The sequence below is a fragment of the Oryx dammah genome, unplaced genomic scaffold (genome assembly GCF_014754425.2).
Source record: "Oryx dammah isolate SB20612 unplaced genomic scaffold, SCBI_Odam_1.1 HiC_scaffold_28, whole genome shotgun sequence".
Taxonomy (NCBI): Eukaryota; Metazoa; Chordata; class Mammalia; order Artiodactyla; family Bovidae; genus Oryx; species Oryx dammah.
In genome coordinates this window covers 60,457,682-60,485,574 of record NW_024070212.1, presented here as the reverse complement: position 1 = coordinate 60,485,574, position 27,893 = coordinate 60,457,682, and the positions used below count along the sequence as shown (strand labels likewise).

Below are 27,893 nucleotides of genomic sequence, written 5' to 3'. Positions count from 1 at the left end.
TCAAATGTTGGACAGGTCAGAGACACAAGTTTATTTAAGTCTGCGAACATAAAATTAAATGAGCCTGGTTCAGTGATTATTAGAATTTAAGTGTATTCTTAATGAAAGCTAATTCAGTAATCAACAGGAAAATGTAAATGCCTGTAATTTGTTTTAGAATGAAAATTAACCCTTACCTTACCAGCATGATAACAGAGTTCTAGGACTCTGCCTTTTTCATGTGGCAGATCTTTTTGGTTTGTTTTACTGATCATATTAACAATCATTATCAAGCACTGTGTTTTTAACAATATAGAATTGAAGAGATGTGATTCCTCTGCTATACCTTAGAATGCAAGTTAGTAGTTAAATAATTGCACTGTGTTGGAAGATTGTCTGCAGAATTTGGCTGTAGTTATAGTAGAGTGAATAAGTGGCATAGATAGACATGTAAATCTCCAGAACTGGCAAAGAACAATACATTTGTGTGGCTATTTTCTTCTCATATTTTCTGTAGTTTGCCTCACTCTCTTTAGCGCCTTGACATACTAACTATAGGATTTGAGTCATCTCTATTGTGTCCCTTAGAACAAAAATGGGCCCAAAACAGGATGGATTTAACACTTGGTCCTTATAGAATTTATCAGAGCAATTTTTGTCAGAAAAGAAAAAATGATTCTGATTACCATCAGTATATAAAATCAGAAGATGGAAATTGTAATTGTGTAAAATGGGTCTTTGGTAATTTAGAGTATACTTTAGAGTGTTTCGGACTATAAAGCCCCTTTTAGGTTAGGTATCTGCCTTGTATAACATAGTCTACAATTTTGCTGATGAAAAACTTTATAGTCCGAAACATGCAAAGTTTAATCTAAATTACCTTTTACACATATTAAACAATTGCTATTGCTATCTTAGAGTATAAAATCCTAATTTTATCTTGTCATTTTATTTCCCAGCCTGACAATTATTTCAATGCAAACTGCTCCTTCTGGAACTACTCAGAGAGAACTATGATGGGATATTGGTCTACCCAGGGCTGCAAGCTGGTTGACACTAATAAAACTCGTACGACGTGTGCATGCAGCCACCTAACCAATTTTGCAATTCTCATGGCCCACAGGGAAATTGCAGTAAGTATTTGCACTTCTAATTAGTAGCAGAGAAAAACCTCAGAGATTCAAAACAGCTTGTGTAATTGTCCCTTCTTTGGGTGCTTATCGTAACTAAAAAGCAAACAAAGTAATGTGGATTTCTAATTGTTTCTACACCGTCCATATATTTTAGGCAGTTTCGACACTGTATTGTTACTTCTCAAAATCATGTACTGAGTAGACTTGTTCTAAGTTTTTCTCCTGTGGTCAGGTGTTAAGCAGAGACGTCAGGGATTTAAAAAGCTAACAGCAACAATAGATTATATAAAAGAGACAGGGTTCTAAATAGTAACATGCCCTCCACATCTTAAATGTTTGAATCTCATTTCAAAACTTTTCTATAAGTTGCCAAGCACTTTGCACACTCTATAAGACTGCAGATTTCAAAAGATCAGAAAGATTTCTGCGATATTTTAGAATTGATTTCTTCTTCTGATTAAGAGAACAATAGCCAGAAGATAAAAATATTTTAAGAACTACAGCATGAAAACTCTCCAATCTACTATGTACTTAACTCTTAGTATATAAAATCTCAAGGAGAAAATTAAAACTTAAAATTTGAGTTGTTAGTCTGGAAATTCAGTAAAATGCCAATTATTTTTAAATAAGTAGTCTTTATTATAAAATGTTTTCTGTGTTTATGTAAGTAATAATTTCAGTCATTTTCTAAGTAGAATCTTCTACTTTTATAGATCATTCTTTGAATATAAAAATCAATAAGATAATATTGAACTATTACATGATGGAAAAAAAATTTGTTTTAGCATTGAGCCCCATTTGAACACACATGAATATTCAGAGTTTAGATTTAAAAGATGAACTGTCACATGTGTAACTTATCTTATATTTATTTAATGTAACATAGGAATACTAAAGTCCCTCATATTTATTTTTTTTATTTTCAGTACAAAGATGGAGTTCACGAATTACTCCTTACAGTCATCACCTGGGTGGGAATTGTCATTTCTCTTGTTTGTCTGGCTATCTGCATCTTCACTTTCTGCTTTTTCCGTGGTCTACAGAGTGACCGTAATACCATTCACAAGAACCTTTGTATCAACCTTTTTATTGCTGAATTTATTTTCCTAATAGGCATTGATAAGACAAAATACATGGTAAGTACCCCTTCCATTTGTTGACCTTGGATCTCTGAAAATTATTATTATAACAAGTTATCCACATATCCTGCTATTAATATTTGACCTTATAACTTAATATAGTTGGCATGGTAATACTAAAGGATAATTTGTAATAAAAGACAACCCAATCATTAAGAAATATTGTGGGTTAATTCATTTTTTATATTAAGGTACAGTTGCATTTTTCTGGGTTTTAATAAAACGTAATTTGAGTAGAAGAATGCTGGGGACACTAAAATGTAAAGATAATATTAAATTTTCATTTTGTTTTGTCATTCTGACCATAATCTGAGCAATTTATTCTTTATCATGAGGTCCCAATGTAAGAAAGATAACTTAGTTAATGCTTTATACTATAGAATGAATTTGAGAATGCTCCACATATGACAGGAAAATGATGTTAACTAATTAGAGCTAGTATATTTACCATTAAAGCAAAATTTTTAAAATTCTGTAATAGAAAAAAATAGAACTTATAGTTTTGGAAACAGTTTTTCTAAAGATTTTTAAAACAAATTATCTACAAATAGAATATTCAGATTTTAAAATATGTAATTCTAGAAGAGAAATTAATGTTTTCTTATTTGCGTTTAGTTTTACTAAAAATATAAATGTCTAATAGTGATGATATTTTTAGCACACCTAGCATTACACTTCATAAGCATTGAGTCATATTTAGCAGTATTTTCACTTATTAAAAGGTTTTTAAAAAGCAGTCATTTAAATAATAATGTATCTTAAAGACACTGTCAGTGAAAACTGTATAGTTTTAGAGTGGGCTGTTTATATTCACATGTTCCCTTTTGGGTTTTTGCTTCTTTCCTTTATAGATTGCATGCCCAATATTTGCAGGACTATTACACTTTTTCTTTTTGGCTGCTTTTGCTTGGATGTGTCTAGAAGGTGTACAGCTCTATCTAATGTTAGTTGAAGTCTTTGAAAGTGAATATTCAAGAAAGAAATACTACTATGTTGCTGGTTACTTGTTTCCTGCCACAGTGGTTGGAGTTTCAGCTGCTATTGACTATAAGAGCTATGGAACAGAAAAAGCGTAAGTAATTGCAAGTGACCTGAGTGTTTTTCAAGTGAATAATTTTTTTAAAGCCTGTTAGCTGTCAGTGAGGGTCCCTGACAGACTAAAATAGCATCTGAAAGCTTTATTGGTAAGAGAATGGACATGCCGTGCACAAATTACAATCAAGTCTTTTGTAATTTTCTAGGTTCAGAGGATTTGTACTCTGGTGAGGCAGATTCTAAATTATGGACTTTCTTTTTAACACAAAAGATTGACCTGAAACAAATTGAAAAAGTAAATAACTTTTTAGCCTTAGAAAGATATTAAGCAAAAAATTCTTGTGAACTTAAAGCATCTGACAGGTTTAACTACTCAGTTTTTAAGCTAATGCTTCATTAGCTCTCTTTGTGCAGCCGACCCTCTAGCTAACTCTCGTTTTGAATTGTGACAGTACCACATTCCATCCCATATGTTCTACTTTGATAATATTTTATCAGGCAGTTTGAAAGGATTAAAATAAGTGACTGTCATTCATTTATAAAAAAAAATACAGATATTTATGGAAAGTGACAGAAGGTAGACATAGCCATGTTTCTAAGGATTTTGTTTGCTAGAGGCATGAATTTGCCTTCCAATTCTGTTTATTTTTTCCTTTGATAAAATTAGTTATATAAAGATTCTTTGGACTAAAAAAAGCTTTTTGACTACACAGATGATGAAAGACAAAAGAAATTCGTTGGGGATTCAATGTTATATGAAGAATGAACTACTAAGTAAAATCTGTCTTAATAAGTTTATGCATCATTTACTCTAATGATGTATGAATTCTGTGCTTAGATTTTTTTCCCCTAGTATTCATCCATTCCCAATTGAGGTGTTATATTTGTGATATACTGTTTTACAACAAACATTACATCTGAACACTTATTATTATTTTTTTTATCCTTTGTGTGCCATAGGGTGAAACATTTTAGCTCAGATGTAGATCCGGAAGGCAAATTTTGAAGATAAGAACTTTAGAACAATGAGAGAATTTGGAATGCTGAGTTTCAAGTTTTTCTTAATAAAATTAGAGGTTTTAACATTTCAGGATTGGGGTGGGAGTTATTGTTTTCCCAACACAATTATGTATGTCTTTATCAAATTTAAAACCTGAAATGAAGAACAGTATTTTGAGGTAAATGATTACTACTCTTTAAGTAAGAGCCAACTCAATTATTAAAATTGTTCTCGTCCATGATAAATTAATTTTCAAAGGCAACTGTAAAGATAGTTTTGCTTGTTAGATATTTAAAATTCTATCTTACTTGTGATTTGAGGATCCACTTAATGTTCTTTTCTTTTCATAATAGTTGCTGGCTTCATGTTGATAACTATTTTATATGGAGTTTCATTGGACCTGTTACCTTCATTATTCTGGTAAGCAGACTCTGCTTTGCTTTCCTTTTTATTCTTGCATTTTTAGCTGTACAGTGGAAGTAGGGATAATTTGTTTTACTGTTTATTTGTCTATACATGCAAAGATTTTATCAACATGTCTAGCTTACAAAATAAAATAATGTAGTGTATTTTACCTATGATATAGTTATTAAGAGTTTATATATGTGCTAATTAGTACTATTTCTGAAAACCCTCTTTCTTTTAAGAAGTACTTTTATCCTCATTTGTAATTTAGTTTGCAGAAATGTGATGTCATAATCTAATATATGTATATATGTAAGTATATATATAAAAGCCATGTTAAGATTGTATGACTTGAAAGTAGTTTGAGAATTAGAAAGGGATAATATGTGCAGCATATTCTGTTTTTGACTAGTGGAGTTTTTACTAAGAGGTTTAGTTTAGGTAGTTACGTCTTTAGAATCTATAGTATTAGCTCTGCACCAAGCCTGTATAGCATTTATGAATTAACTAAGTGTTTTATAGAAGTAAAAGAAAATTAGGTTAATGTTTATTATCATAATTTCTACATAGTAATTTAGCACTTAAAAAAAAATTCCACACCCAGATTCTTTTTAAGGGATGAAACTTTTTTTTTAAGCTTAGAGTAATAAAATAATATTAAATAAATTTTAAATTCATTAGAAATAAAATCATTTTTCTGAAACTTAAAATACCAAATGCACATATTGGTTTCTAAGAAATTTTGTTTTAAAATAAACTTAATACAACTTAAGTAAAAGACATTAAGGTTTCTTAAATTATCACTAATCAAATATTTGAAATGCAGTTGAAATTTTTATAAAAGCTAAAATATTTGGATTTCAGCATTTAAAAGCTGTTCACTCAGTTTTAACATCATGCTGTTACAAATGATGGTTTCTGACTATTGTAAGATTGAAAATGAAGCATAATCAACTTTATATATCACCTATGTCTTTTTATTTCTATTAAGATTGTTTTTTCTATTAAAGTGACATAGTAAGCTTATTAAGATATTTCCTATGGTTAGCAGTATTATAATTATAGTTACTAGTATTTTAATAAAATTAAGAAAAAATTTTAGTAGTTCAAGGACACTTAAAACTATCTCAAGTGTATATACTTTTGTCATTAAAATGAATTATTTTACATAGTTAATTATAAAAGTAAAATGAAAATTTAAGATGAATGCCTATAGGAAGCGCACCAGTAAAACACTCCTAAGTGTTCCTTGGAAAGTTGATTTCTCATCAGAGTTATTAAGTCGAGATGATTGCCCCAGTGTTTGTTCTTGGTTTACTTAACACAGCCTTGAGCCTATCTTGATTTAAATGACAAACAGCTGAGTTGAAAAGGCATGGTTCTCAAAGACACAGCCTTCTTTTTCCCTTGAACTATCGGCCAAACATTGATACTTTGAAAATTGTAAAGACCATTGTAGGGATATTTGATCTATATGTCTGTCTTACTTCAGTTTTTTCTTTATTTTTCTTTTTTTTTAATATCAGAAGATAAATACTGACTTTAGAACGTTAAAAAAAAAACCTTTCACTTGGCAAAAGGAGTTAATGTTCATTTATCCTCAGCTTCCAGCAAGAAAAGAAGTAAAGGATGTTTTATTATGTTGCCCATGTATAGTGAGAGCCTACTATTATTTTATAGCCTTGTCCTTATTATCTTCTACCAAATCATTTATATTGAGATGTGAAGGGCTTTGGGGAACAGTGTTCTCAACTTAAAAAACAAAACAAAACAGCAGGTTGCAATCACAGTACAGATCCTTGGAGTAATTTTCCTTCAATTGCTTTGCCCTCTAATCGTCCCAACATAGAAAGACAAAGGATTGTATTGAAGTGTAAAACATTATCTCAAATGTAACCTGAAGTGAGATATATGATTTCTCAGCACATGTTTGTTTAGTATTAATGTATTTATATATATATGTCCTTATGGTGATACAGGTCATTAGAAAATCAGTTCAGACACAGTTTAGCAAATTACACAAAATAAATTATATTGTATACTACCCTTTTAAGGAGTAACAAAAATTACCTATTGATATTCCTAGAAAGCAAGGTTTTGTATTTCCAGCTTTCTGAATTGAAATCATGTAACTTTAGTAGTATTAAATAAGTGTACATTTTTAATCATTTTCAATGAAGGGGAAAAAAAACATGTTATAGGAGATAAAATTCCTTACTTCTGTCTTTCTATAGGATGTCTTGCCTACAGGCACTAGAGTTATTATATCTATGAGAAAAGTGCTTGTAAGTAATGAGCAGTGGGAAACCATTAGTATGCCTGAAATAGTTTAATGAAAGCTTGGATCATGACACGTCAGGAGCTGTTCTTATCATTTGGACAGCTCCATCTGCATCATTAATAATTAATTCAGTTCAGTAAGAGTTCAGCTCACACACTCATTTAGAAGTCTTCCTCTGAGAACACCTCTCTGGCTGCTAGTCCCAGGGAGAAATAGGTTTCTGCTTGGCTAACAGCAAAGATCTGGAGATACAAGTGCAGTTTTAGAGTTGCATTTGCTAGGTAGCAAAAGCTCTAGGGAGGACAAAAAGGGTCAGAACATGTGCAGTTCAGTTAGGTTACTTCAGAGTGGTGTTTCTCTTCTTCTGTCTTATCATATCCATGTCAGCACTGCAAGCTGTGGAATGAATTTTAAGCTGCTAAGCTCAGACGGATATGATTCAGTTGAGCAGGTGGATGGCTATAAAACAAACCGTGCACTTCTGTAATCTATGGTACCTTTTTCTTTTTTTAAACTTCTTTGTATTTTCATAATCATCAATGTGAGTGAGAATTAGCTAGGCCGTATCAAGTAGTGATGCATCTTATCAGCAAATTACACTGGCAGAGTGTTTCAGCAGTAATTTATGAAATATTTTGGGGGGATAGGGAGGAGAGTATTATTTGGTATTAGAAGAGAAAATGCCCTGTTTAGTGATTTAACACTTTTTAGCTGAAATTCTTTTCAATTTGCTTTCACTCTTTCACATAGAATTCTATTAAGAGATACCTATCTATTTACCTGTGTACACACACATAAAGGGAGCAGAATTAAAATCTGATTAATGCCTGGATGAGTTGCTTCATCTCCAAACTTAATCTTCATTATGGACATTTAGGCTAGTGAATTAACATAAAACATGTAACACAACTCTTTTACTCTGTACTTACTAGAGGCTTCTACATGAATGATTAGTGACATATATACCAGCATATACCAGCTGTAGACAAATCTTTATGTACATAGCTGTAACTCCATCTTTTTCGTTTCTCACTGATGCATAACACCTTTCAACTTATCCCAAAATACTATGTTTAAACTTAGTAGCATTTATGTTGGAAAGAAAAAGAACATGAGGTCAAAAAATGGTTTCATTGGACTTCAAGGGTTAAGAATAGTGGTTGGATGGTGAAGACAATTCTTCTCATCCTTTTTGCCTGCCTTCCAGTGGAGAAATCCTCATTGATGTTGTGATTTCTTTTATTTGTTAAATGCATACGAAAGGCAGGAAAATAAATCAGAAAGAAAAAAGCGAGGAGAAAGAAATCACTTACTCTAGACAGAAAAATAAAAGGCACAAAGGTATATGGCTGGAAAGAGCATTTATGTCATAGGGAAAATGCTAAGACGAAAACACTCACTATGTCATTTGAAACTAAGGTTATCAGTCTTCAAGTGACTATTTTGAACAATAGATTTTGTCAAAGATGTTTCTTTTTGCCGCTCTGTTTCTTGTTTTGATTCGCATAGTTATATTTTAAAAGAACAAGAGTAGAAAAGGAAAAAAATCTATTGAAATGTCTTATTATACAAAATTATGACTTATTTGAATGCATTGCCTCTTGAGAAAGATCATAGGAACAATTTTTATCAATGACACTAAAAATTAACATTTGCAGTTATAGACACTGGAGAAAATACGAGAACTTTAAACCAAAATTTAAAAAATTTGGTTATATTTCAGTAAATATTTTGTTTAATTTCAGAAAACATTTCACTCATATATTTTAGTGATAATGTATTAAAATGTTCAATTCTTAGACAGGAGACATTTTTTCAGAAATAATATATATTAGTGATTTTTAATGTGGTGTTGAAGAAAAATATTTCACACTTAGCATTTTTACTTTTATGATTTACAGTAAGTCTTGCATGTCTTTTTCCATAATTTGTCTTAAAATAATGATATTATATCCTATTAAAGATACCATTGTCTCATTAATTGTGTATCATCATAATTCAAAGACTAAATTAGTGTCAGATTTAACTAAATTTCTTAGCAATCTGACTGCTAGTGCCTTGGCTAAATGTTTATTTTCAGTTTCTGTAAATTGGAGAATTCATAGGCACTTGTGAAAGAATCTGATACAAGAATTCTACTGTGATTTTATGATTATTTTTCTAGGATTTTAGATTTTCTTTTTTAAATAGACTCACTTTAAAAACACCTTTTGGAAGCAATTTTAAATAAGTTAGAAACAACAGCTATTTTCCCCACTAGGATTTTATTGGTTTATGTAATATTTATGTGTGTGTGCATATAACTAGCACAATCAGGTTTAAGAAAACAAAACTAACTATTCAATGTACAGTTTGGCTAGTAGGAATAGTGTGTGGGCATTTTAGCCATTTGCTGATTATGGATTGTTGTGTTTTGCAAAGGGAATGGAGAATTGGTTATTAAGGCAAGTCCATCAAGTGGGAATCATTTGAAGAGCACACCTTCTTATGTCATTCATACAGGATTTTATGTACTTCATTTATCATCTCTTATTGATTTATAAATTAGATTACTCTATAGAGAAGTGGAACCTTTTAAAAAAATTTACAAAATTCTTTGTATAGTTTATCTTTGTTTTGCTAGAGATTCCTAATTTTCTCAACCAGAATAAACTGGTTTATTTTATTGACAAGATTGGGCCATGGAGCTAGAAGATAGTATATTGAATCTCAGCACTGACACTATATTAATAGCAGCTAAGTAGTCTTAGGTGATGTATTCAACATCACAAATTTGTAAAATAATTAATTCAATGGGTCTCCCAGGTGGCACTAGTGGTAAAGAACCCAGCTGCCAGTGCAGGAGACCTAAGAGATGCAGGTTCAATCTTTGGGTCAGGAAGATCCCCTGGAGGAGGGCATGGCAATCCACTCCAATATTCTTGTTTGGAGAATCCCATAGACTGAGGAGCCTGGTGGGCTACAGTCCATAGGGTCTCACAGAGGTGGACACAACTAAAACAACTTATCACGCACGCACTTCTGGAATAGGATTATGGGTTTTTGGTGCTGTTTCTTTTTCCGTGTAATTTTCTATATTGTCTGAACTTTATGTCTTGTGCATGTTTGCAGCATATACATTAAGAAACCCTCAGCAGGGTAAGGGGAAAAGAAAGAGAGATGTTTATTAAGGATTAAATGAAATATGTTTTCTGTGGCAGTTCCAAATTGTTTAGTTCTATCTTAACAAGAAAAAAATTTCTTTGTATCATACTTAAGCTCTATTTTTACGTAGGTACACTTCATTTTTATTTCAATTTTATTAGAAAATGAGCTAGTTCTTAAGTAACTGATTTTTTTGCTTGTTTTGTTTTCATTGAAAAATATGTTTGGATGGATTCACCCCCACAATTTCACATTTTCTACTCATTTTCTTTTTATGGCATAATACTTGATACATCCATATTTTTTCACATTCACATTCTTTTCTTTCCTTGTATTAATAGTTTTGACATGACAGCAGATAATATCTTTTCTTTCCTTAAATGTACTACTATTTTATTTCTGAGGGGATAATTAATATGCTTAGAAAATAATTAGCTCCAAACTGTTGCCCTTTGTGCTTTGGAAAATTATTTAAGAAAAAGTGTTAGAGTGGAGGGGCAACCCTAAGTCTGGAAGTTTGTAATAAATAAATGGTTTCATCAGGACCTTCAAAAAGAAGGGTCAAAACGTTTAAATGATTTTAACTTTGAAGCTGTTAAGGCAGCCATTCTTACCTAGGAGCTGTAATCTGTTTCTTAAATGGGTTTTGGTTTGTTTGTTTTTAGGATATGTAGAGTACTTGTTTTTAATCATTCCTAAATTGCCCTGGTTAAGGCTTACTGTTACATAAAATAAAAAATAAAAACATTGCTGATTTTGCCTTTACAAAAATTATAGAGGTAAACTGTACCATGATTCTTTAAAAACTAAATTAAATATTTATTGTACTATCAGAATGATCTCCCTAATTTCTCAAAGGCAAAAAATTGTGTCTTACCCACAATACAATAAGCACGTTCTTGTGTAGAGCAGTAAGGTCAATAAATATTAGTTGAATGAAATACATGATACTGTAATATCCCTGAAAATGTAAGCTTTTATTTATATATGACTAACTGGACTTTATAACCTCCAGAATACAAAGCTGGAATTTTTTTTTTTCTTTACAAAATTATTTACTTTTTCTCTAGACCAATATTTTAAGAAATTAATTTTTAAGTGCTTTTTTAAACAAAGAGCTTCTTTTGTCTTCAAGTAATTAACATCAAACAATGGAATGCAGTCTGCCAGCACTTGCAAATTATTCCCATTAACCTCATTTTAGTCCTTAAGAGGAAATTCTACATCTAAGAGAAATAACAAGGCACAGTAGACAAAATGACTGATATGCAGCTTAGATTAAAGCTTTTGCTCTGTTCCTAAATTCATTAGGAAGGACTTGGAAATTTTCTTTATCGCCTTACATAATTTTTCCTAATTATAAAATCGGAAGTAGTGATGTATGAGTAAAATAGTCTTATCATTTTATCAGATGGTTTTGTCACTCAGTAAAAATTGTTGCTGTAACAAAGTTATGTGGATTATTTACCACTAAGGAATTGCTTTTGTCTTTACATATTTCTAAATACACCATTTGTGCTTGTACTTAATCACAATGCTCACAAAATAACTTCATTTTGTCTTTTTTAAAGTAGTATTCTGAAGTAAATAAAAGGTCAAAAAAAAATCCAATAGCAATTTAGCATAGTTTTATTTTTGGAGCATAAAAATGGAACTGCCTTCACTCCATGTAGATTCTGCCAGGCTTCTATAGAAGCAAATGCAAATTACACATCCCTAACTCTTCTCAGTCAAAACACACCCCTTCTTCTGAAGTTCATTCAAGTTGATTCCCCAGACTGTTCTTCCACGTCAGGTTCCATCTTCCCTAGTTAGTATTCGTTGCAGAACTGAGTGTTTAGAGGGACTCGAAAACAGCCTTTCTTTAGAATTTACCTACTTCCATTCAGAGTAGAGACATCAAGAAAAAAGAAATGATGTCCCTTAACACTAAAATAGCAAATACATTTATATTTTTTAAAAGTCTATCTTAGTTTATATAACCAGGGACCATATTCCATATGTTATCTCATTTGATCCTTAACCATTACCTTACAAAAGGATTGTTCAAATGTTATTTTCCTCATTTAATCAGTCAAAATCAAGAACTAGACTCTCAGCTAAGATTTAGGGTCCCAAATTCAGAGATATTTCCATTATAAACTGCATAATATAAATGTGCCTTCTAAAGAACTCACTCATATTTTCATTAGATGGTTTGTAGGCCCTGGGGTACCTCTAGCTAAAGACACTAGGCTTTCTAATTTATTTACTCATCACCACATGATACTTATTTAATGAGGTTGCAATTTCATGTCAAATGATCTATTAAAAAATCAGTCATACATGGCCAGAGAATTTTTCATGTAGGCTCAACTTGATCATTGCATAAGTAATGATAAGTAAACTAAAATTGAGTCAGTTTCTACCATGTATTCATGTTATTGATATTTAACTGCATTAACCCATTAAGTATATTGTAATGATGTATTTAACTTTTTCTCATAGTTATCTAATTCTTTCTTTCCTTGTTGTAACAGCTAAACATTATCTTTCTGGTGATCACATTATGCAAAATGGTGAAGCACTCGAACACATTAAAACCAGATTCTAGCAGGTTGGAAAACATTAAGTAAGTATTTTGTATTTTAATTTTAGTGCTTGACAAACTGAGTGAAAGATATTCCCCACAGCAAATTCATAAATACCACCTTTGAACTGTAGAAATTATTCAGAATGAAATTTTACTGATCAAGGTTGAACCTCACTGTTACCATGTCACAGGCATTGGTCAGAAATTAGATAATAATTTCTGTCATGATCTAGAGCCAAAAAACTGTTTCAGTACCTTTATGGAAATTCCATAAACTAGCAATCTCATTTAAATTTAAAATGCAGTTCAAAATGATGTTCCTGTTTGCATGACTGATATGATTATATTGTTTGTTTTGTTAAATGACTTTTTGATTTAAGGGTTCTGAGCAGTTTCTACTTCTAATCCTGTTTTCCTAAGAGAATTTTCTCCATTACTATTGTTAACTTGGAGATTATCTGTTGCTTTCATGATAATTAAATAAATGTTTACTTTAATTCAGGGTTGAAAAAACGGAAATATCAGTGGGAAAAGTGCTATCTAATGAGAAAAAGTCAATAGCTGTTAAAAAAATTGATAGCATTTTCAGCTATATTTTAAAATATGAGTTAATTTAAAATCTGAGGTGATATTGTTCAAGTTGGTTACAGTGGGATGTAGAAAATATTTTAAATGTTAAAAATGGCAGATCTTATAGTAAAGGTAATTTTTTTTATTAGATGTTTTAGATAGGTTAGTGCCAGCTTCATTGCATGTTGCATGGTCAGAGAGAGAGCTAATCTTTAGCATCTCTCTCTTTTCTTCCTTTTCCTCTTTCTGTCTTCTCATCTACACCAGTAATTACCGTGTTTGTGATGGCTACTATAATACGGACTTACCTGGGTAAGGTAGAATCCTACATTAACAAATTTATGGCATGATTTATATTTTACAAATCCGTCAATATCATGAATTGCCCTTAATTTTTATAATTATTTTGGAATATCTTATTTGCTAGAGTATTTTAAACTATAATATGCCTTTATTTTTTAATTGCTTGCCTCTGCATTTTGACTTTCTTAATTTTGACTAATTTTATAAAATATATAAATGCTTTCTTATTACTTTCTATTTTAATTCTGTCTAATAATTTTGTTTCTCTTTTCTGCTTATAATGCTTTCTAGCTATGAAGATAATAAGCCATTTATCAAGTAAGATCATTAGTTAGACATGGAATGCACTGACTTTAAATCCTCTCATTCCGTCCTAGTTTTCTACAGTTCTTTTCTCCTTAAGCTATTCATGATGAAATCTCTCCAAAATTATTTTATTTTGAAGTTGTTCTCATGTTTTTGTCCCATTTCAGCTAGGCTTCTTCATGCTTTAGTTATGAAACCTTAGGTTCACCTAAGATTAGTTTCCTAGAATCCGAAGTTCAGGTGTTAAGTGATTATCTGCCATTTGACCTTCCTGTGTGTATCACATTATTCAGGGTCATGAGTGCACCACAGGAATAAAAATATAGGGGCAAACCAATTAAGGACTCCTTAATTTCTTTTATCACAATGCACATACAAGACAGTAAAGTCATGGGGGTTAATTTATACCTTGTATTTTAATATAGTTTTCATACTTATTTATTCTGAATAAGAAAAGGTCATACCTGCTGTTGCTGTTTTCACTGGAGACTGCAGTACTAAATGCTATTGTTCTTTCTTTAATCAATGAAAGGTTAAAGCCAAAATGCTGTTGAATTTGAATATGAACATAGAGAAAGTCAACTGCTACTAATGATATGCTAATATTTAAGTGTGATATGTGTTGTTCTCTCATTGAATCGGTTAATAAAATTCACTTTATTTTTTCAGGTCTTGGGTGCTTGGCGCGTTTGCTCTTCTATGTCTTCTTGGCCTAACCTGGTCATTCGGGTTGCTTTTTATTAATGAGGAGACTATTGTGATGGCATATCTCTTCACCATCTTTAATGCTTTCCAGGGAGTGTTCATTTTCATCTTTCACTGTGCTCTCCAAAAGAAAGTAAGTGAAAATACTTGGAGGTTCTGCTTGCTTGTTCTTTGATTTGAAAATAATACATTTAATAGAGATTTTAAGTTACCACTGGCATATTATTAATAGCATCATATTTTACTCATAAATTAATTGTAATGCAAGTCAGGAGGTTCAGGCTTCACGTATAAAATATGTCAACACCAGTCATCTCTTGAATCTCAATTGGGCAATATTATAAACTAGACACTTGTAAGATTTTTTCTTTGAAGTATAGAAAAATGCTTTGTGCAGAGGGTATACAAGATAAAGAAAAAATTAAACAATCTTGTTCTTTCTCAATATAAAGAATGCAGTAGTTCAAAACAAAAATTGATTATAAGGTTAAATGGTGTAAATTTTAAAAGCATAAGATATATAAATATGAATATTAATGTTGCCTTTTGAGTAATTTTAAAAGAATTTAAAACCCAATAATTTCATATTTCACATCTTATTATTTTGTCCTGATTTAATTAAGTGGAATCCTCAAAAGTGATTCAAAAATTAAAGTTGCAGGTGAAAAATTTTAATCTATTGTAATGTAAATCTAAAAGAATAAACTAGCTGCCATTTAAGTTTAAAATTTCCATGCCTTTCACTAGGTATCATCCTTTCCCCATCTGCATATCTAATGTAGTCTTTTTATTCTGTTATTATTAGTTGGTCACTAAATTGAACAGAGAAATAGAATTGTGAAAGTGAAAACTATTAAGTTTTCAGTCCTGACAAGATGATAGTGTTGTTACTTCCATCAGTTCTGAATAAGCTATAATTTTGAGATAATGACAGTGGAATGTGCAATACTGACAGATAATATACATTCATAGCAATATAGGCATTAGGCAAAACCAGCACCAGAGGGTATTATTTGGATAAAATACCATTGTGATTGCCATTGTCTTGGTTATATAGCATTTCAGAGCAGTTAATAGCCATTAAATGTGCAAAAATTTTTTGATGTATCATGTCTTATTTAATAACACTGAACTTTAACTTGCTAAACATTATACAGGTATGACCTTGTAATTACTTTGGCTTTTATATATTTTCTACCTAGATGAGCAGGTTATATACATGCAGATGATCACATATTCATAACTTCTGTCAGATGTTTTTGATAAAGCATAAACTTAGCAGAAAAAGAATGATATTGTCATTATTTCCTCATAGGGTTTGCATATTAATTTTGCAGAGATTTTGCTGTGCTTGTTAATTAACAATTATCTCTTTAAGTTATTGTTTACACTTCATTTGAACAAGTTCTACTTAGTCTTGGATACGTTGTATTGGATATTGCCATGATGAGTTGTTAGAACATAATATGAGATGATTTAGTTAAAATCATGGTTCTAACTGCTTGAGTGTATATTTAGACAAAGGAAATACTTTGAAAGTTCAACCACATTGTTATTTGTTCTAATAGCTATAATTAAATAAAGCTAAGATAATGAAAATGCAAGTGCACTTAGATTTAAAAGGTCATTAGTGACTTTAATTCTCTAATTTCCCAAGTAATAAGTGTCAAGAGTTTTGGTCTTTGCAGTGATAGTGCTCATAGAACTATGATCTGCAGGGAGGGGGTGTGGAAGGTTGTCAGGGGGCTTTGAGTGTTTTTTGAAACCTACTAGAAAAAAATAATTTCATGTGCAGCCTTTCATCCTTCCTTCTTATAATTTCAAAGTCTGGCTCTTAGCTACATGAAGCATATTTGTATGCCAAAATATAGCTGCACAGAATCCAGAAATATCCCCCACTCCTCCCAATTCTTGACCACCTAATTGGGGCCCTATTATTTAGCATTGCTTGGACTCCACTTTTTAAAGTGTAATCTTTCATTTAGGCCTAAGAACTTTTCTATCTATTCATATATCCAAGCTTCAAGGGAAAAGGGAAATTACGTGGGTAACTCATTAATGTGAATGGAAATTGCATAAATAGTTCCCTTATGTGCTAATGAAGTGAATGAGCATCTTAGACTCTCTACACTAAGTGTTAGAGCTAGACATATCAGAAAATGAAGAAAACATTCCATCCTAATTAATGGCATATGTATCAAAGGACATTATTTCCCCTTTATTCTTGTGCCAATGTAGTCTTTCATTATAAAGAAGTTACCCACAACACTGTGCAATCCAGTTAAAGAAGTTTATGTATTGACCTACCTAAGAGGACATAAAGCGTATGAAACTTAAATGACTGAATTACAAGTGGTTAAATGTAATTAAGCAAGGAAAATACTAAATTTTTATCCTATTTTCTTGGCATGAGATAGAAAATTGGGTTGACTAAGGCTATTGCTAGAATAAGGCTTTTAAAATATTACCATTGTATTAATTAATAACATTTGCAATATAATAACAGGGTAGAAAGCATATTTCTACATATTATATCACACTTTAAAATCCTCCTGGGCTGTCTAGTGGACAGAGGTGTTTTTCCGATTACCAATTCAATTGAATTTGATTTTGTAATCTCCACGGAAAAGGGTTAGTGGAACTTTTCATCTCCTCTGCTCATTTAATTAGAGAGCAAGAGGAGCAGGTATGTTTATATTAATCCCTTGGTCTCGCGGTAATTCCATGCAGGTACGAAAAGAATATGGCAAGTGCTTCAGACATTCATATTGCTGCGGTGGCCTCCCGACTGAGAGTCCCCACAGTTCAGTGAAGGCATCCACCACCAGAACCAGTGCTCGCTATTCCTCTGGCACACAGGTAACAAAGACTTTGACAGCATCTTTAATTAACCTTCTTTATAGAATGCCTTCTGAGACATGTTCTGTTCGGATGCACTAATTGTCTTCTCAGTATAATATCTAGGTAGCAGATACTTGCCCTCTTAGTTTTTTGGTTTTAATATCTTCTTAAGTATTTCTGCAAGGTGTTTCTTCAGGAATAAACATCCTTTTTCGAGAGGTATACTTCTTTAAGAAGTACGTCACGATAATTTGATATCCTAAGCTCACGTAATACAGGACTCAGGGAGCATTCAATAAACATTTGTTAGTCAACCATCATCTCCACTTTAAACAAAGACGATAATTGAAAATTTCTTTAAAATTAGAAGATTAAATACTCCTTAATAAAGAAGAAACACAGCAGTATAGACTTCCTTGGTTTAAGAACAGAGTCAATACACATTTTTTTTTTTAAGTCAAAAGATAATCCTGCACAGATTGTTTAAGGTAAATCTTTGTGTTTCTTTAATGTAAGGTAAGCTTGGGAAAGCTAACATAACGTGTCTTGCTATTTTATGTTAATAGAGTCGTATAAGAAGGATGTGGAATGACACTGTGAGAAAACAATCTGAATCTTCTTTTATCTCAGGTGACATCAATAGCACTTCAACACTTAATCAAGGTCAGTTACTAGGAAAATTTGAGTTTACTATATAAATTTTGTGCCTTTTGCCAATTTACAATAATTCTAGAGGAAACACTGACTTTTTCTCTCAAACAAATTTATATCATAAGCTCTTTCTTAAACCTGTTGAGTCGTCTTTTATCCTTTATTAAAGTACATATAAATTCTTTTTATTCAATAATGTAATGCAAAAAGTAGAGTTTCAAACTCCACATTAATAGAGTAAGGCTGGAAAATGTAATTTCTGAGAACATACTTTGCCACAGATTAAAATATGTTCCTAGGGATACAAATTATTCCTTTCTAAATGTACATTTATGAAAATTTTCTTCTTAAAAAATATAATTAGAGTAACTACTGCTCACATTAAACAGTGCCAGTTTTGTAGTAAAAAATCTTATTTGTAAAATTCTTCTCTTTTTATGTTTCTTTCAAAAAGCAAATGTTAAAAACATAGTAATTCTTCATAAATAATTAAAATACATGAGAACTTATGAAGTAATTTTTACATTTGAATTGTTATTTTTAATGTGTCTACAATTATACCCTTATCACATAATCAGTATAATTCTAACTTAAATTAATGTGGCAAATAAAATAACTTGGCAAGATAAGGACACAAGTGCATCTACAGACACATATTCCTGAGTACAAGCTTAGTAAATTTCAATATATTATGAAAAAATCATATTTTATATTTTCTTAGAGAGGTAATTTATCAAGTAATTACAGTTTTGATGTACTGTTATAATGTAATATATTTTTTCACAATGAAATATTAAAGACGTTTTTCATTGTTGGTATTGTTCTGATGAGATTGTTTTAAAATGAAAAAAGCATATGTATGGCATCAAAACCAACTTGAATTTTAAAATATTTTTAGCTAAATTACATTAGCTATGCAAAACATATGTTTGATAGGTATTAAAAGGTTTGTAATTTGTCAATTAGAATGAGTGAAATGTGTGTTTATTCCATTGCTCTGATGTTTTACCTAATTCTGTTAAGATGACTATCAAAAAGGAAATGAATTATTCAATGATTCATTTTTGAAACCTGGCAAATAAGATCATAGAAGGAAAAGTCTTGTTACATAGAATCGGTGAACGGTCTAATAATTCATTATACGCAGTCTCTTTTTTTCCCCTCAGCATGTGTGCTCTTGCCTTTACTAAGAGAAGCTTGGTGCAATGCGTCATACTTTTTACGTGTTTGTGAAAGTTGTTTTTCCTCCTGCTTGTGTCAAAGTTGGTATTAACACAGATGTTTTCATGAGGGATAATCCCACACCTGTAAATCCTGAAAGTCTGAGATTCCCTTTTCTGGGCTTCAGTGGTTAGGTTTTTAATATTAAGCAGTAACATCTCGAAACATAATGTTGATCTCTGTGCATTTAATTGCCATTTTTGTTTAACAGTGATTTTGTATAAATTAGTAAATGTCATCCTCAGCAGGTGTTTACTTGAGGGACTTACAAAGCACCTGTGAATTACTGAAATTTAACTTTCCTCTCCCCTTTCTCCTTCAAATTAGTAGTTCAAATACAGTCAGAGAATTTCAGCAGATTTTCCTTTGCCAACTTATCCACTACCCTTGATGAATACAAAAAGTACTTTACTGCAACTGTAACACTAAAACAAGAGAACTGATGTATTTTTTTCTGTTTCTTTGCTTTAGGAATGACTGGCAATTACCTACTAACAAACCCTCTTCTTCGACCCCACGGCACTAACAACCCCTATAACACATTGCTCGCTGAAACAGTTGTATGTAATGCCCCTTCAGCTCCTGTGTTTAACTCACCAGGTGTGCTTATACTTACGAATACAACTACCTTTCTTTGCTGCTAAACAGAGCTCTTATCTTTACCCTTTTCCTAGAATACTCAAGTTGCCATATATTTATTATTATATCCTTAATTTCTCAGTTAAAAAGAATTATGGTATTGCCCATGCCAGGCTTCTAAAACTGCACTATATTATAGTAAAAATTCAGTCGTGATAGTATTTACAAATAATTATCCATGTTTTTGACACAGGTGGCATAAATCTTAATATATTATTACAGGACTGACATCACATGGTCCGAGAGCCCATCTTCAAGATTTATATCATTTAGAGGTATCCTATCTATGTAATATATACTATTCAGTTGACTCTAAAGCTTGCTGAGAGAGTTTGTTTCTGGCATGACTTAGCTAATAAAGATAATTTGGATGCCTAGGTATAGAAAACTGCATCCAGCATTATGAATCTAACCAAACTATAGTATAGTGCAGCTTTATGGTAGTTTGTCTTTTTTTCTTAAAAAACTTTGAGAATAAAGTTAATATTAGTTAGTTTCTATCTGTAGTTATTTTGGGGGGAGGAGGAGAGATTGTCACTAACCCATCCTGTATTTTATTATGTTTTCTAATAGCTTATTTATTTTAAAAATATATTTAATATTAACAGAATTTGCAAGATTTTGGTGAAAGTTATTACATAATTACTATTAGCATAAAATCTTTATTTGTAATTGATATTTGTCGCTAAATTAAACACAGAACTTCGTTTCCATCTTTTCCTTGAAATTCTTTTTTAACGTAACTGCAGCTTCTCTTTTCATTCTCTTGTTTTTCTTACTTTCCTTATGCTTTCCTCTAGCAACCTACAGAGAGACAAGTATGGGAGTAAAACTTAACTTTGCCTATCAAATGTAAATTTTTTCAGCATGATTTTTAACCGGCACAATTAAAACATAAGTAGCAGTCATGAAGTAGACTCAGCGGGCAAGTGGTTCACAATTTGCAACTCACATGTTTCCAAATTCAAACAGTACATTTACATGTACTGCCTTTTGTCAGTAATAGAGGTCTGTAGCAAATGCTGTTCATACTTAAGTACATGCAATGCTGAAATAATTTGCTTCTTAAAGCCTGAGGTACTGTCAACCCGAATGCTGAATAATTGACTTATCATTTCTGCATTCCCACAGTAATCTTGCTACAGGCTGTGGAAAGTCTTCCAGTGAATTACCTGAACTTGGGCAGAAAAAGTTGCCTCTTCAAAACCAGCCAAAGATGTGCTTAGATCTGCAGTATATCATAGAAAACACTTTTTGGATTATCCAGTATATATTCTTATATTTATTAAACAACAATACAAAGAAAGAAAAATGACAAGATCATACCTCTATGGAGGAAACAAATGCTAGTAACCGATCCTTGTGTCACTTGTAATTTAAAACATCAGATGTTTCCTAGTAATAGATCTTCTAAAATTTGTGACACATATATGAATTTATAAAGCTAGTGAATCATGTCAACCAGGCTGAAGGAAGCCTTGAAAAGAACTGTCATTACTTCATTTTGTTATATGTGCCACGGAGCATAATACAAACCAAACTGTCAATTTTTCAAATGTAGAAGTTGGATCAGAATTTTTAAAATAGCATAAGTCAACAATATGATCCCTCCTATTTTCTTATTTTCTACTAATGATAATTGAGCAATTATGAGTTATTTATTGGTTGTGACAATGAGTTTTCTAGGATAATCTGCAGCTTTATAAGTGGAGTGAGCACTAAAAAGGGAAATTTCCTATTTTTTCCAAGAATTATTTTTTTTCCTAAACTCCTCCAAGCCTTGCATACAATGCAGCAGCCTCACAGTGGTCAGTTTCATTTCAATAACATCATTTCATTCTTTTTTTTTTTTTCAGACCTATCTGTAGACAAGTGATTTTTTTTCTCTAGGATTTTGAGAATGAATAACCTAACTTTCCATGGTACAGACCATTTAATTTTCTCTTAAACTTTTTTTTCATCTGCCTGAGAAGTACTGTGATGTCTTAGTTTACATGTTTATGTGTCTAGAAAAATACAAAGAGAGCATGTTATCATTTTTTCCTCCTAAACCTCTTTTCATATCTTCAACAGATGTATCCAATCTTTCATTCCTTTAGAGATAAAAATATATTAGCCAAGGCTGACACCCTTTTCCCATTCCACAGTTAATACTTATTCTTGGTTTAATTTCTGTGACCCATATTTAAGAAATCTCCTAACATTTCTGCGTTTAACCTCCATGCCCATGGTGTCTGTGGGCCAGTCTCGTATAGTAGATTCTGCTGGTTCATTAGAAGCTGTCACTGTGACTGATGCAGACTGCAGGGCTGCAGGCAAACTTTGACCATTAGAAGCCTGGGGCCATTGCTATTAGAGTATTAGTATCAAAACAAAAGCTCAAATTCATAAGAGATATTCAATGAAAAAGCAAAAGGCTGCTATTGCTGGTAATCTAATTTGTTGAACCCTTGCTCTGAATAAGTTGCTGAGAAGCTTAGAAATTCTTCATCATGTTACAATAAATCATTTTACTTTTTTTTGTATATCAGCTACTCTTAGGCCAGATAGCCTGAGCAGACAGACATGATGTGAGTTGTCCAAAGTGAGTCATTCCACCTGCTGTCTATCGTGTTGTTGGATGGTGCTTGTGGGCCCCTGGTCCAGTCAGTGTGAGAGATGGCTATCTTTGTTTAACATGAAATCTTTGTGTCTGTCCATTTTTTCATTATTTTTTTTTTACTTCATCTTCAGAAAAAGGAAATGTTAGAATGTTGTTTAAAGAGTTGCTTGCCAGTTTTGTGGGTTTATGTTGTACATTTGCCTTCAGTTTTTGTATGTGACTTATTCCCTTTTAATTTAGTGTTGTTTAGGACAAATTCTGTTAATTTTATTTTTATAAACCATAGTCTCGTACTTTAAAATGTAAATGTCACTAATGAATTGCTTTGCATTAACTATGCAAGGGCATGGAGTGAAGTCGTCTTTGTAAGAGTGTCAGAGATTTGACCAAAATTCAATTGATAAATACTGTCTCCTCAAAATTGTTAAATCAACATTCTGTATGCCCTCTTCCCTCCCCAGAAAACAGTATTATTTTTTCACACTTGTTCCTGTTATCTAAGGGGTTGCAACTGTTTACAGTTGGGAACGCGGGAAAGCCTGACACTTTCCAAGTGTTAGCTTTCGAATACAACTTTGTCCTGAACGACATTAAAAAGTTTTGTTCTAAAGAAGTAACGATCCTCTCATCAGGAACAGAGACAGTAATGGGACCCCTCCCTTTTCTGTTTCAGGACATTCACTGAACAATGCCAGGGACACAAGTGCCATGGATACTCTACCGCTAAATGGTAATTTTAACAACAGCTACTCACTGCGCAAGGGGGACTATAACGACAGCGTGCAGGTTGTGGACTGTGGACTAAGTCTGAATGATACCGCTTTTGAGAAGATGATCATTTCAGAATTAGTGCACAACAACCTACGGGGCAGCAGCAAGGCTCACAACCTCGAGCTCACACTACCAGTCAAGCCTGTGATTGGAGGGAGCAGCAGCGAAGACGATGCTATTGTGGCAGATGCTTCATCTCTAATGCATGGCGACAATCCTGGACTGGAGCTCCATCACAAAGAACTCGAGGCCCCACTCATCCCTCAGAGGACTCACTCCCTTCTGTACCAACCCCAGAAGAAAGCGAAGCCCGAGGGGACTGACAGCTACGTATCCCAGCTGACGGCCGAGGCCGAGGACCATCTCCAGTCCCCCAACAGAGACTCTCTGTACACAAGCATGCCCAACCTTAGGGACTCTCCCTATCAGGAGAGCAGCCCCGACATGGAAGAAGACCTGTCTCCATCCCGGAGGAGTGAGAACGAGGACATCTACTATAAGAGCATGCCAAACCTTGGAGCTGGCCACCAGCTTCAGATGTGCTACCAGATCAGCAGGGGCAATAGTGATGGTTACATAATCCCCATTAACAAAGAAGGGTGTATTCCAGAAGGAGACGTCAGAGAAGGACAAATGCAGCTGGTGACAAGTCTCTAACAGTGCCACTAAGGAATTCCAGAGGCCACATGCAAGGAGTGAATACCGACAGACTCCATTGGCCCTATGCAGCTCCCTCAAACTCCGCTTGAAGCGATGGCCCTGTTGACCTGTGGTTCTCCAGTGTAAAAAAAAAAAAAAAGATGACTGAACCTTGCAGTTCTGTGAATTTTTATAAAACATAAAAAAACTTTGTATATACACAGAGTATACTAAAATGAATTATTTGTTACAAAGAAAAGAGATGCCAACCAGGTATTTTAAGATTCTGCTGCTGTTTAGAGAAATTGTGAAACAAGCAAAACAGAACTTTCCAGCCATTTTACTGCAGCAGTTTGTGAACTAAATTTGTAAATATGGCTGCACCATTTTTGTAGGCCTACATTGTATTATATACAAGACGTAGGCTTTAAAATCCTGTGGGACAAATTTACTGTACCTTACTGTTCCTGACAAGACTTGGAAAAGCAGGAGAGATATTCTGCAGCAGTTTGCAGTTGACTGCAAACCTTTTACATTAAGGCAAAGATTGAAAACATGTTTAACCACTAGCAATCAAGCCACAGGCCTTATTTCATATGTTTCCTCAACTGTACAATGAACTCTTCAAAAATGGCTAAAGAAATTATATTTTGTTCTATTGCTAGGGTAAAATAAATACATTTGTGTCCAACTGAAATAGAATTGTCATTAAAAATAATTTTAAAGAGTTTGAAGAAAATATTGTGAAAAGCTCTTGGTTGCACATATGTTATAAAATGTTTTTTCTTACACTTTGTCATGGTAAGTTCTACCCATTTTCACTTATTTTCCACTGTATACAGTATTCTGCTTTGACATGTTAGTCCTTATTCTTACATTTAAATTTCTTATTGCCAAAAGAGCGTGTTTTATGGGGGAAAAAACTCTTTGAAGCCAGTTATGCCATGCCTTGCACAAATGTGATGAAATCTAGAAAAGGTTGTGTGTCACCCCTCTGTTTGTTCTTGAACAGGGGCCAGCGAGGGCACTGGGCACTTCTCACAAACTTTCTAGTGAACAAAAGGTGCCTATTCTTTTTTAAAAAATGAAATAAAACATAAATATTACTCTTCCATATTCCTTCTGCCTATATTTAGTAATTAATTTATTTTATGATAAAGTTCTAATGAAATGTAAATTGTTTCAGCAAAATTCTGCCTTTCTTTTCATCCCTTTGTGTAAACCTGTTAATAATGAGCCCATCACTAATATCCAGTGTAAAGTTTAACACGGTTTGACAGTAAATAAATGTGAATTTTTTCAAGTAGCTAATGTGCCCTTTTATGTATGACATATAATTGGCTTTAATATATGAATACTTTGCCACCCAGCTCACCTTGGGTATACTAGGTCCTTTCACAGTATAACCCACGAATATGCAAAAGAATACACTTCAGCTGCCTCATGGCTCTATATGCTGAAAAGAATATATTTGTATTCTAATTGCCAATTACCAATGCACAAAATCTGGCAGATAAGTTTCAATAGGGAAGTACTGAAAGTACTTATGTTTGCTGCAATGCAACAGAGCCAAAACAAGTAAAAATGAAAAAAGATGCACTGGAAATTCTCCAAATCTTTAAAAAAAAAAAACTTTTCAGCAGTATTGAGAAGAAAATTCTAAAATGTACTTTTAGAGTTTGAAGATGATAAGCATTGCTATAGGCAGCTATGGATGATGATGTTTTTTATCATGGAAGGGTTCAAAAATCATATAATTGAATCTCATCAAATAGATTTTTCCTGTCTACATCATCAGCATTTATACCAAATTCTTCTAAAGCTTATTGGTTCTCTCAAGTGCTTCCACCAAGTTAGAAATCACTTTATTTCATGTGGACACGCTTAGTCATGCCTATTTAAAAAGAGTAATAAGAAAAACATTTTAAAGTATACTTATTTAAATGTGAATGTAGTAAGGTAGATACTATGTAATAAAATATTATCAATATTTCGTAGGGTCACAATGGAGGAGTGTATTCACATATGGTTAATTCCTAACAAGTTGGAAATTGATCATAAAAATTATATTAATATTTAAACAGATTTAACAGTTCTCTGAGAAGGGTATTCATAGTTCATTGGGTAAAATTCTGCAGGAATTTATAAACCTTATCTGCTAGAAGAGGACATTATATAATCAAGCATTTTAATTTTCTGCTTTGTTATATATTATCCTGTGCAAGCATGAAATTTTACAGTTAATATGATCTGTACTTCCTAGTATACAGGCCAGCTATGGTTAGGTTAGTTCAGTGATGAGTTGCCAAAAAAGGCAGCACTGATCATTCAATTCATAGTATTTCTCTTGAGGCTGTTCTAAAACTTGTATGATGTGAACTAGTGCAGAAGTACTTGGTACCTAAATGGTTAATGTTCTCTTCAGCATAGATAATTTACAAGTCTTCATATTAGAGAATACAATTTGGAAGCTATCATTCATTTTTGCTGCTGAAAGAATCTCTTTAAAATGAATTTTCTTTTAAAAATATATAAATGTTGCCTTAGATTCTATCCAGGATTCCCTCTAGTACAGATTAATTTCTTAGGTTTAAAATTATTAATCTATTTACTGATGTGTTATCAACCCAGTAGTTTCTTTGGGTCTGTCCAGACTTCACCTGGATATACAATTTACACATTCTTAATTGTTTCTCTTTGTGGTAGTAAAAACCGTGAATTTTTATAAAGTCACATTATTATACCTTAACTCAGGGACAGTTACTCAACTGGCCTGTTAATAATAAGGAATGGTTTTTATTTATTTTAGATTTGGCTTGATAAATGTTAGTCCAGATTGATCACTTATTTTAAACTATAGGCTTGTGTTTGTTCTCTTCACCAATAGAAAAAAATTATTGCTTTTACATCTGTATATATTCATCTTGTAGGCTTTCAAAATTATTTATGTGGAAGACAATTCCTTAAAGTCCATAAATTAGTTAAATATGTCAGCAGCTCAACTCATCCACATTCATTTGAGCATAATTATATATATTAACCAAAAAAACAACAGCAGTAATTATTTGACAGAAAGTCACCGTCACTATGCTTTCCCCTTGGAAGAAGCATCAGACACAAGTTCACTGCCCAATATTAAGAGAAAAATTTGTGTGCACTTGTTATATGGGTGTATTCAGGATGCCTGATTTATGTATGTATTTAAATGATAAATGAAAAAATGTAATTTTCCATCAATTCAATTTTGAACCTCACACTTAAGGCTGACCTGTAAGATGTTCTCGTGGGATACAGTGTTTTGTAAAAAAACTTCAACTTAGTAAAATTTTTACTGCAGTTATACCCTTCTAAGTAGAAAAACTTAAAAGAATGCATACAAGTTGAATTTCTGAAATGAAACAGCTCTTCATATTTTATTGATACTGAAATTTTCTTTAAAGGCAATAATCCCTGCAGTGTTTTAAAAATAAAACTTAGTACCAAGATTTCACATGGTTCTGCGTTCCACATATTTCTCTTTCCATGAAATTGTTGTGTTAAATCTCAAACAGTGTGGAAAGTTGAATATAGATGAACATGGCTTCACTGGGTAATACAATTAGTATGCTTTTGGGTGAAAGTCATATGCTTCCTGCTAGTGAGTACCACGTTGCTTGTGAATAGTCCTTCAGTAGCATGTGTTGGCAGCCTGGAGCATTAGTGCTCAATGATGAGTGAATACTAGTGGGTTTGGAGGTTAACTTATGACAATCCTAATTATCATTTGAAAGGTGTAAGGTGCAAATTTTCTGTCGTGTCACTCTGAGTCTTTCTCCAAACGATTGTAGACACATTATGTTAGCTAAATGCACCAAACAGAAAAACTTGAATGTTTAAAGATACCACATTTTTTAACCACCATGTATTTTGTGCACTTTACTAGTACTTTGTTCCAAAATGTATGGGGACTAATGGAAA

The 27,893-nt window shown here is 32.4% G+C and overlaps 1 protein-coding gene across 11 annotated transcripts in view; it reads left to right on the top strand.

Moving 5' to 3' along the window:
* ADGRL2 (adhesion G protein-coupled receptor L2) overlaps positions 1-27,421 on the top strand; it is a 207,716-nt gene extending 180,295 nt beyond the window's left edge. For 5 of the 11 annotated variants that reach the window (XM_040232461.1, XM_040232462.1, XM_040232458.1 and 2 more), the window contains 10 exons: positions 939-1,112; positions 2,039-2,248; positions 3,103-3,323; positions 4,640-4,706; positions 12,636-12,727; positions 14,537-14,705; positions 17,303-17,431; positions 17,980-18,076; positions 19,757-19,885; positions 23,200-27,421. In XM_040232461.1, the coding sequence (XP_040088395.1) occupies positions 939-1,112; positions 2,039-2,248; positions 3,103-3,323; positions 4,640-4,706; positions 12,636-12,727; positions 14,537-14,705; positions 17,303-17,431; positions 17,980-18,076; positions 19,757-19,885; positions 23,200-23,954 (2,043 nt within the window). In that variant the 3' untranslated portion in view covers positions 23,955-27,421. Of the gene's footprint in view, positions 1-938; positions 1,113-2,038; positions 2,249-3,102; positions 3,324-4,639; positions 4,707-12,635; positions 12,728-14,536; positions 14,706-17,302; positions 17,432-17,979; positions 18,077-19,756; positions 19,886-20,117; positions 20,200-23,199 lie in introns of all 11 variants that reach the window. The other 6 variants (XM_040232468.1, XM_040232470.1, XM_040232467.1 and 3 more) reach the window with 3 other exon arrangements.
* Positions 27,422-27,893: the final 472 nt, after the last annotated feature.